Below are 11,799 nucleotides of genomic sequence, written 5' to 3'. Positions count from 1 at the left end.
CTTCACCCTTACTACCAAGCAGATAAACCACACTAGGAGTTTTGGTTTATTTTTCAAAATCACCTTCTACCTAGGTTCCGGAAGACCCAGTTGAAGCCAGGATTCTCCCTGAATCACATAATAATAAAAACAGCGAGGAGTCACGTACTTCTGCTGTACCTGGGAGACTGCCGGTTCTCTCCATGGCGAAACCTCTGTGCTGTGACCCCTTGAACTGGACTCGAATGCACTTTTTGACGACCAGTTCCTAAGCCAACTAGGCATCTCATCTCGAAGACTAAAGGGAGCACCGTCCTATTGCCGCTGCGCGTGTCATTAGACCCTCTCACAAAAAAGACAAGCGTACAAACGTGAAAGTCGTAACTCATTTATTGAATGAATAGTATATGCAAGGATACCAATAAAAGGAAACTAATACTACAAACTACCATTTTGAAAATAAAGCCAATATAACAGGAACAAAATATACATAACATGAGAGGAATGTTTGATTTTGACCCATAATGCATTCCTTATCTTTACAACGAACCTAAATGCCTGTTAGAACAAAACTGCATACCTTGGTCTAACCTTTAGTGCTTTTCAAAAAAGCAACAACATTCTAGAACACTTTTCTTTTTCTTTGAGATATTTAAGATTCACACATTTGTTCAAGTACATAGATTCTGATTCAACAGTAGATCTACATAGCTTGTTACTCTCTTAATATCTTGAGTAGCGTGTACTCCTGAGCAAGTACTATCTGAAATTCTAAAATTGCTGATCTTTGAAATAAAATCTATTTCAGCTGTGGGTTTTTAATAAATTGAGATGAAAATAAAATTCACACCCCGCCCCCCCCGCCCCCCAGGAACAAAGAGCTCTTATTAAAGTATAGAAACTCAAGTCTATCTTTCTACGCTAAAGAACATTTCTTACTAACAGTTCTGGTAAGGCAATAAATGCTCCAGAATAATCTTCAATATACGCTTGCAAAGATTACACTGTTGAATATCAATAACGAAAACAGAACAAAAAAGAAGAGGGGGAATAAAAAGGAAAGAAAGAAAAGACGCTCCAAAATTTCAAGCTAAAATATGCGTAAAAGACAGTCATGGCAATATTTTTTGAAACGATGTACATGTTATATACTTATCAAATAATGTCATGCTTATTAAAACTACAGTTAAGGACTTAAGAGATGAATAGTAAATACACTGCTGAGGTCCATTTTCCTAAATATTCATACCACAATGTAATTACTACCCAGAAGATGATGACGCTACTTGGGAACATAAGTACTGTACAATTTTTACATTGTAAGGCACTTTTTACTCAGCATGTGACGAAAACATGGATGGAGAATCAAAGTATTGGAGGTTTACAACCAAAGGTGATTTTTCATGTGACTTCAGTTTACATTTCAACTTTGAATGAAAGACCGTTTAGCCAATCACACCACAGTGAGAAAAATAGGTAGCCAGCCACTTAATTCTAGCCAACCAAAAGGTAAAGTGCTATTCTGGTTGCTAGTGGCAGAGAAAGGGGTGAAGAATTGACCCAATACGAATTGACACACTTGATTACATAACAAATCCATCGACTAACAACTACAGTATGTGAAGTCTATGATAGGATCATTGGCTGGCCACTATTACCCAGGCACCTTCCATTTTTCCTAAAAACATAATTACAGTAGTTGTCCGAAAATGAAGGCGCCCTACTGTTCCACGGGTAAGTCTATGGCACACAATGTAAAAATGATCAAGACACAGTGATTCGAAGATTTTAAAATAACAGGTTTCAAGCTGTTGTAAGGAAATAAAGTACAGATCCTTTGGGAAAAGTCACATAGCTTGGTAAACAAACATCTAGATCTGTCGTTGCACTTCAAGTCATGGTGAATTTTGAAAATTCATCACATACACACACACACAAAAAACTCAATGGCATATTTAGAGCAAAAAGAGAAAAACATACAGGGCAACCCCACTAAAGCTAGTTTCCTTCTAAAAATAATAAAAGATGGTTAAAATAAAGCAATCATTGAGTCCCTTGATTGAAGTGAATGTGTGAATAACACACTTGACAAATGTGACCTTAAGGGACTAGCAGTTAAAAAAAAATCAGTCATTAAGCACAGTGTAATTTTCCACCTGTTACATTTTAAAAACGCTTCTCCATAAGCTGCAGAATATCATGATGTACAGTCAAGTTAACATATTATTTCTTATTTGCTAATTTGCTTTAATGTGGTAGGTTAACGAAGAATTCAGAAATCAGAGTCCCTACCCTTGGTACTGAGGTGCTATGGTAATATTAGGCAGACCACAACTAAAGTTTTTTGGTTTTGCCATAAAGAAATACATAAATGTGCTTCAGCAGGTAAGTGTGAAAATCCTTTCTAAACAGCTGCGTTCTTAGGCTTCGATAAACAACTCTGATGATCAAGAAAACACCACCGAGCCCTACCAGGAAAAAACAAAACACGTAGGGCACCGAAAGCCTAGTCAACAGATGAGCAAAGCAATGCATGAAACCATGAGAAGTATTAAATAATTTTTTAAAAAATAGTGGTCACAAAATGAAAAATAAATACTGTTTTATGCAGACTGTTTTTTTTTTTTTTTATTCCAACAGCGGCTGAGACCTCCTCGTGTACTTTGGGCCAATATTTGAAGTGTTCCACACCACACGGCACCTGAGAGAAACCAGTTTCAGACATGGCGGCTGAAGTCCTTCGTGAGTGGTAACCCTTTCAATCTTAAAAAGAGGTTTAATTTGCTGCTGCCAAATCTTAGTTTAAACTTGAAAGGATCCAATCATTTTGCTAGAAGCTCTTTGTAGGACATGATAAGAGAAGAGGTTTACTGTCAAGGGAATTTTGGCGTAAGCACCGGAGCTCACAACTTAACATCGCCAGTCGCCCGAGTGCATGCTGGTCAGTGAGAACAACTTTAACAGGAACGAAATGAAAAGCTTTAGCACACTTCTTGGAAGAGATTTTTACCATGTGCTGTCAAAGCCAAGAGAAAAAGAAGGTTCTCTTCATTTCTAGCCTCCGTGACTTGAGTGTGAAAAAAAAAAGAAAATCACAAATTCCCATGTGTTGCCACCAGAGGCGTGTTACTGTAAAGTGAAATTTGCTTATGCTTTCCCTTGAGTATGAGTCCACTAAACAAACTTAGACACTCTAAACAGTAGAACTTTTGTTCAGTCCAGAAATATAGCTTACTTCATTTCAATGTCTGCTTTAACTGTTGACACTATACACAGGGTTAATAGTGTTTCGATTGCTTCCCAGAAACTGCAAACTACAGCTAGTAATATCAACATGTCAAATTCTGCCATCTAGTGAAGGCTCATAAAACAAACAAGATGTTTTTAGGCAGTTCAATGAAGGATCTAAGAGTTGGGCAGTAAAAAGTGACAAACCCTTTTTGATTTTAGAAAACAGTGAAAAAAGAATAGTAGTTATGGATGTCTTATTCATTCCCAGTTTTCTAACTCTGTCCCATGAACCTGTTTAAAAGATGATAAAAAATTGTAAAATATGATGTTTGAGGGGAACACAATAAATATCAAGTTACTGAGGAGCAAGAACATCTTACTGGTTCGACATTACAGCTACGCTGATTGATAAAGCGGATCGCTTGTTTTTATTGTTACAAAATCAGCTAGTTAAAAAAAAAAACTATGCAAGCCTACACAATCCTTTAGCATTCTAGTAACATGCTGAACTAAACATAATAGCATTAAAAAATCATACTGCATATACCATTACTCCAACAACGTTATTTATCAGCGAGTACTGTATCCCGACAACAGATCCGACACACGTAACGTTCATACCTAGTTTCCATTAAGTTGCTGCTGAGTTAGTTGCTGCTGGTCAATTTCTACTTTTCCCCGGCTTTTACTCTCTCGTTCCTCATCTTCTTCGTCTCTCTCATCATTCCCACTATGATTTTTACAGTACAGTCTACAATGAGGAAAGATAAAAATCTCAAAATGTTTTTTCGCTGTTGATGAGAATATATTTATGCCATTAGTAAATGAGGTCAGTGCCCACTTAAAATAGCTATGCTTTTTAAGAATGCTACAATCAGTTACAGGTCGTCCACTTCTATCTGAATGATAGGAAAGCACACTATTAATGAGATCATAAAAAGTTCATCTGAAATAAAACCTGTGGTTTAGGATAAAAGTTGTCATGTATGCCCAAAGATATATAGACATTTCCTCATTTTATGCATTGAGATTAAAAATAAAGCTTCCAGCCTACTTGAACATATAAACTTGCAGGTATGTAGACGAACAGTCCAATTCTATGTTTCAGATACAGAATTCAAAAGCACATTTTAGGACATAATATAAACTCTATAGATACTGCTGCTTTCTGCTCGTATTACATGAAACACTTTTATTCAAACTCCCCACAATGTCATTTCATCATTAGTGTCCTGGCCCTTCATGAGCCCCCTAACAATTTGGCTCGGTCTCTATTTTCATTCATTTATTCATTCATTCATTTATTTGGCTCGGTCTCTCTTGATCTAGACGGGCTCCTCCCAACTTCTTTGTTCCCCATGACACTGACTTTTGGGGAAAAGTTAGACCAGCTACCTTTTCAACTGTACCATTCTGGATTTGTCTAACTGTGGGACTGTTTCATTTGGTTCTCTCTTACCCCATATTTCCTATAAACTGGAAATAAGGTCTAAGGGTTTGGTTAACTCTAGGTTCAACTTCTCCTTGTGAGTCCAGGATATTTGATAGGGGACCCTGCACACTTCAGGAGGCATGTTAATTTCAGAATGCCCCACTATTAGTGATGCTGTTGGATCATTTGGTTAAAGTGGTGGTGATAGCCAGACTTTTCCATTGTACAAGTAGGTTTTCCCCCTTTAAAATCAGCAAATAACCTCTGGAGTGGTTTGACGTCTGGCTATTCTGACAGCCTTTTATGTGGGTATATACACTGTTTATTTGGCATTCATTGTTTTTAATAAAAAAAAGTAATGCGTGTTATTTAGGACAAGGGCGTAGGTAGGCCAATTAACGTATACATACCACTATGTGTTTTATAGTTAACCACCCCACCATAATCAATGGGTGAGCTGGTATCAGCTCAGTTTCAGGTCAATTATATACACCATGACAAGATGGAACAATGCTTTAAAAATGTTCAGTGGGTGCCCTCTTGTGGTCAGCAGTAGGTAAGACATACATATACGAATTCTGACACAAATGACCTAAAACTAGGTTTAACATGAAGAGTTTCTAACGTGTGAGTAGAATAAAAGGTAGGGAGGGGGGTGGGGAGCAACAATAACAACTGACTTCCAACCTAGTTTTGCTTATTTTTTAATTTTTAAAACATTTTCAATGATTTCCAAAGAACTATGGAGAATCTGTATTCTTCAAATGCTACATGTTGGCAATCACTTAAAAATAAACCAACAGCCTGAGTTCAAATATCAGGAGTGAATTCCTTTATTGTGTACCTATAAAGTGTCTTCCTCCAAAGTATAACCTGAATTAAGCCTTTAAGCCAACTTATAAATTACATGGTAGAGGAACAAGGTGAATGGCATCATGAAAAGACAAAAAAATAAATCCAGAATGTGGGGCTTTCACAGGACGACTTATCAGGGTTCTGCAACAATAGTGGGGAAGGCGGGATGGAGTGGGGATTGCTCTATTTTGAGAGACTTATGAGACATATTCATTAAATGCAGTGTAGGGGCCTTGTATGTATTGAGATTTGAACAAATTGGGTCTGGAAAGGCATTTCCAAGACAACTGGGGAAATGTGAACGTGGACTTGGGAGATGACCCGAAGAACTTCCTGCCACTTTTACACAGTGTGGTAATGGCATAGTGATACTGATGTATGTAGGGATACACTGACAAGAGGTGTGGGATTCTGCTTCAGCAGAAAGAAAAAACAGTAGATGAAAGCAAGTGTGGCAGTAACTCGGGAGCTGCTGAGATGGGGAGCGGCTACAGTATCCTATTACTGTATACTTTTGAAAAATTTCAGTAAGAGCCCTTAGTTGTTAAAACAGATTTTAATCTTTTTATGGCATCAGTTTTCACTCCCATAGGCCCGTTACGTGTCCTTTGCCAGTCTAGACACCAAGACCACAGGTGACATCCTGTCAAACAAGATCCCTGTCATATAATTTACTTTTTTATGGTGGGGGACTCACTTTTTAAACATACATATTTTAAAAATTTTAGTAATACAACAGAGACAATAAAACAGGATAAGCAGAAAAACTATGTATGGAATCTTCCCTCACCTTCTTAAGGAACAAATACATTTAATCTAATGAATAGATTAATGTAATAATTTAATGAATATATTCAGGATCCAGAAGGAGCCAGTAAAGAAGGAAAGCCACATGCAGGAGAGGGAAGCCACTTCATTCGGAAGTATTTCTCCTTGCATTTCCTATTTGTGTGTTCTTCTATCCCCAAACTACTTGCACACGGACTCATTTGAACTCAAGAGTCTCTATGAACAGAATCTGGAATCCACACCATAAGCAGATTTTAGAAACAAATTTCAATGTGAAAAAATAAAGAGTAATTCAAATCACTGTGGATGCTGGTGTAAATATTTTCTTTAGAGACGGTCACTGCGACGTGGTTTCTTAATAGCTAAAGATTAAAAACCATCTGAATGTCTAAAAAAGGAACGGATTACACTGATAGACCCGTACAATGGAATACTATGCAACCATTAAAATGGTGATATAAAACTGTTTAATGTCACAGAAAAATGTCTCAGATATAGCAAGTGGAAGACAGATTACAAAAGCGTATATAAGATCTTTTTATGAATAAATGCACATACACAATCACATACATGTCTAGAAAATATCCTGGAAGATTTAAAATTCTCTCTGCTGGTAGAATTGAAGTTCACATTAGGCCTTTTTCCCTTATCTTTATTTTCCACTTTTTTTCCCCCCCAAAGTGAAAATGGGTAAATACTACAATATGTAAATGGAGCTGAAATTTAAATACAAGAATTTTCCACATATCTGATTTTAGATGTTTAGCACGGGCCTGTTTTTAAATCTTAATGCCACTTTAAATAATGGACTGATTATAAAAATATTCAGCCACTGAACTATATAAATATAACTGCTGAACAGTAAGTTGTATAAAGAAAATTGCTTCTCTCCCATCCCCATGCAGTGAATGAGGTAACAACTGTTAAAGTCCATGTATGAACACAGACACGTATCTTGTACACGTGTGTTTTTTATATGCCAGAACAGGTCACACAACTCGGTTGCTTCACCTTACTCGACCCCAGAACACCTCTCCGTGACTCTCCACGTGGATCTACTTCCGTCTTTCATTGCTGCATAGTATTCCATTAAATGCACCTACTAAAACTTGCGTCTCTTGATACACATTGTTTTGGGCTTGATTTTTGCTGTTGTGGGTTAAAAATTCCTTTCCCATTTCACCTTCGGTTAACTCTAGCTGTTATTCCCTTGGCAACTGCGCCAAAACTGGCGTGGCGCGTCCGCTTCTTTACTAAGCCGCCCCCCCTTCCACCTGGTAGATGGTAGCTGGCTCAGAATTCTATTCTGCTGAGCCGGCTCTCGGGCCCTGTGCGGTGTGACCTGAAAATGCCCTATGCCTAGCGGACTATCCCGTAACAGGTGCTGGCTCAACGGGGTAAGCGGCTTTTAAGGCGGGGGGCGGGGAGGATCCCCTGTGGCCCCACCCAACGTGAATCCGAACTTACTGGGCCTGCGCTGTACCGCCAGCGCGCTCTCGAGGCAGCAGATGTTGCCCTGCCGGCCAGCCGCGCTTCCTGTCTCTATCCCCAAGCTGACTGATGCCATCTGCGCTAATCGCACCAATCCCAGCACAGGTGCGTCAACAGGGTGCCCTAGTGGGTAGTGCGGCTATCCTTCACGGGGCAACGGAACTGCCTGCACATACATCTTTGTGCTGTTTTCTGCTTCCCTGGCAGAAATCCCTACCATGCATACACGCATGCCCGTAGCAAAATACATTATTTTGTTAAAGGCGGTGGTCTCCAGTGCTAAATTGCTCTCCTAAATTGTAAGTTAAATTCTAATTCACCATCAAATGCAAATGCCAGGTCTCCAGAACCTGGTCAACAGGTGAATTCTACTCATCTTTGCCCATCAGATAGGCAAAAACTAGAAAGATCTTGTTTAATTTGCATTTCTGTCATTACTAAGGGTGAGTGGCTTTTCACATGCTTATAACCCACGGCTAGTTCTCCTATAAACTGCCTTTTCATGTTCTTCACCCATTTTATCCCCCCTAAACTGGGCTCTTTTTCTTAAGGACTTGGAGTTCTCTTTAGCCTAATTCTAATGTAGTCAAAAATTCCAAGTTTCCTAACACATTTAGAAAGGTCATCTGTACTCAAGAGATTCTAGAAAATTTCTCCTACATTTTCTGTTTTACTTAGGGTTAGATTTTTAGCCCATCGAGGAGGTATTCCTGGGGTACAGTCTGAGGTAAGGATTCAAACTGTTTCCTAAATGGAGCCAACTATATAAGCTGTACAGAGATCAGATACTGAATAATCAATCCATCCTGTCTTCACAGATCTAGAACCACCGAAATTGCCCAACAAAGACATGGATCTGTTTCCTGTGATCTTTGTCACTGTGCCAGTACCAGTTTTTTAATTACTGGGTGAGTGGGTTTGATATCTAATAGGTGATCTCTCCTCTAGATCTCATTAAACTTGTTCTTGGCTGCACGTAATAAAGACTAGTCCAGGACCCCAGTACCTACTTTCCCCTCTCCCCTTGGTAGCACTGAAGCAGATTTGGGGAGCATTGTGCCCACCAGGGGTGCACTTCCCAGCCCCCGCTGGATAGGTGATTGAATTCCGGCTAATGAGATGCTGAGCAGAAGTGTGTGTGGAACCTCCTGGAAGGAGGATTAAAAACCCGTCAGCTGGAGGAACTGCCACTTTGTCCTTCCACTTTCCTTTGCTCCCACTTCCTCCTACTGCCTACGGAAGGACACCCCGTGGATGAGAGAGCAGAAAGATGGTAATCCGGGTCTCTGATGACACAGAGAAGAGGCTAACACATTGGACTGCACTCCTTGGGACATCTTGCAGGGGAGAAACAAATTTCTATCTTGTTTAAGCCTCTAGTTCTTCCCTCTTCATAAGGTAACTTAATCATTACCAGTAGAAAATAATAACCCACTCACTCTTCTAGATAAAACCATCGACATTTTATATTTCATCAAAATTGTACTCGATGTATAGATTAATTTGAGAAGAATAGGTATCTTTCAGTGTTGAGTAACTTTTCATCAGGGAACATAATACATTTTACTATCCATTTGGGTCCCGTGTAAAACACTGTTTTTTTTTTTTTTTTTAAAGGTTCAACTTTGGTGTGCGAATGTCTGTGGGGAAGGGGTAGAGGGTGACATTTTTCCTTGCTATTTTCTAACTAGTTGTTACTGGAGCTGTTTTTAAAACTTCATCTCATAGTCAGCAACCTTACTGAGCTCTTATTAATTTTAGTAAATTGAGTTGGTCCCTTTGGATTTTCTTGGTAGACAATGACATCAGTAACAAATATTGACAATTTTATTTTGCTCCTTCATGGTATTTATTAGACATTTTTCTTCCTTCTCTTGTTGCAGCGGCTTAACCCTCCAGAAGAACGCTGAAAAGTAACATTGGTAGTTGGCACCCTTGTCTGGTTCCTGCTCTGAATGGAAGTGTATGGGTATAGTGGCTCTCAGTTACGGATGAACTTGAGAATAACCTGGAGAGTCATCGAAAAACATGGTTTGGGCCTCAATCCACTGAGTTTAAAATCTCCGGGGCCCAGGCACGAACATTTTTAAAGAGGGCCCTATCCACCCTCAGGTGGTTCGAGGCTCAGCCCTGGTTAAGAACCACTGTCCCTTTAACACTTCGCTGTTGTCTTCTCATAAATGCTCCATCAGGACCCCCCGCTTCCCACGGGGACCCTTGGTACTGCACTTTAAAGTTCAGAAATGGGTCTTGAATGCTATGAAATGCCTTTTCACCATCCACCAGGAAGGTGATAGGATTTTTCTTTCTCTGTTAATGGCAATGGATCACATTAATAGATTTCCTAATTCTGAATAGTCTTCAAATTGTTAGAAGACAGCACTGCATTTGATGTTCTAACATTTTATTAGGACTTTGGTATGTTATTTATAACAGTGAGACTGGTCTACAGCTTTCTTATTTGCTTTTGTTTTAAATGCTATCTTTGTCACGTTTGGTCTCCCAGTTATGCAAAGTTTTAAGGAATGAACCAAGCCTTTCATCTCTGCTATGCGCTCGACCTCTTTAAATAGTATTGGAATTCTCTGTTCCTTAAAGGCTTGATAGAACTCACTTGAAAGACAGCTCTGCCTTTATTATTAAACAGAGTTTGGCAAAGTTTATAATACAGCCCTCGCACCTCATGCAGTTACCCAAACGCATGGCGGCTGTCTGTACAAACTACTTTGTATACGGGGCAGTAGGGTGTTTACTCATTGGCCTACTGCGCCCTGGGAATGTAAGGAAGTGCTTTACAACTCGCAAAGGCAAGTCGAAAAATCCACGGATCCCCACCAACTTGTTGTCATTCAAGCAAACAAATGGAACCATTATAGATGCGTACTGATATGAAAGACCCAGAACACAGAAGGTAACATGTCATCCCAAATCTCCAAACCTTGTGCCTTCATCACAGGCGTAAGAGTGTCTCTGGCCTTCTGTCTTCACAAATGCACCCGCTTCTAAGCTACCACGAACCCTCACCTGGACACTGAGCAGAAGCCTCCCAACTCACCTTCCCATCTGCACCCTTGCTTCTGTCCCACCTTCGGGTCTTGCGCGTGCTTTTCCTTCTGCCTAGGACACTGTCCCAATGCCCGCCCTGACCTTCACCCAAGAAGATCAAGCTCTTCAGCTCAAGCTCTATTTCCTTAAGGACATTCCTAAACACTCTGCAGTACAGACTATGAGTCAGGCCCTCCTTGCTGGCTGCTCTCGTAGTGCTTTGTAATGGATCCTTTCCAGCACTTAAGTAGACTGTAATTGTAGATTTATTTATGTGCTCATTTAATTAACAGGTCTCTCCCACTAGACTACAGGCTTCAAGGGAACGTAGTCTGTGCCTCTACTGATCACTCTATTTTTTTTTAAAGATTTTATTTATTCATTTGACAGAGACACGAAGAGAGTGAGTGAGAGAGGGAACACCAGCAGGGGGAGCGGGAGGAGAAACAGGCTCCCTGCTCAGCAGGGAGCCTGATCCGGGGCTCATGTGGGGCTCGATCCCAGAATGGTGGGATCCTGACCTGAGCCAAAGGCAGACGCTAAACTGTCTGAGCCACCCAGGTGCCCCCACTGATCACTCTCGTATGCCCAGCTCCCAGCACAAAACCTGGCATTTGGTAAGCATGAAGCATACTGGCCGAATGAATGCGAATCCAGGGATGTGTAGTCAGAGGAAGACGCCAATCGTAGTACTTGTTTCTTTATATATAAGAGTCCTAAGTATTCTGCGCTTGGCTAAATACCACCTAGGAATCATGACCAAGTAAACTAATGCCATCTATTTAAGGGCAATTACTTACTGACAAGTTTAGGCAATGGACAATTGTTGTTCTCTTACTTGTAAATTCCTCGTGACATATTTTCAATGTATTTAGCTTTGTCTTGTACTCCACAGTGGTAATGGTAAGTCTTAACACAGGCTTTTATTTCACATCCAATAGTAGCACCGGGCTGACTGCAAAGTGTACATTTCTGTT

At 40.0% G+C, this 11,799-nt stretch overlaps 1 protein-coding gene across 3 annotated transcripts in view; it reads right to left on the bottom strand.

The window, feature by feature from the left end:
- Positions 1-351: 351 nt before the first annotated feature.
- Positions 352-11,799, bottom strand: part of PHF6 (PHD finger protein 6) — a 46,781-nt gene continuing 35,333 nt past the window's right edge. The window contains exons 9-11 of one of the 3 annotated variants that reach the window (XM_032843364.1): positions 11,661-11,794; positions 3,832-3,961; positions 352-2,680 (exon numbers count right to left, since the gene is read on the bottom strand). In XM_032843364.1, coding sequence (XP_032699255.1) covers positions 3,832-3,961; positions 11,661-11,794 — 264 coding nt within the window. In that variant the 3' untranslated portion in view covers positions 352-2,680. Of the gene's footprint in view, positions 3,962-11,660; positions 11,795-11,799 lie in introns of all 3 variants that reach the window. The other 2 variants (XM_032843363.1, XM_032843365.1) reach the window with 2 other exon arrangements.

This window comes from Lontra canadensis, unplaced genomic scaffold, assembly GCF_010015895.1.
Source record: "Lontra canadensis isolate GAN:19392208 unplaced genomic scaffold, GSC_riverotter_1.0 scaffold138, whole genome shotgun sequence".
In the NCBI taxonomy this organism is placed as follows: domain Eukaryota; kingdom Metazoa; phylum Chordata; class Mammalia; order Carnivora; family Mustelidae; genus Lontra; species Lontra canadensis.
The sequence above is the reverse complement of the archived record's forward strand: the minus strand, read 5'-3'. Positions and strand labels throughout refer to the sequence as shown.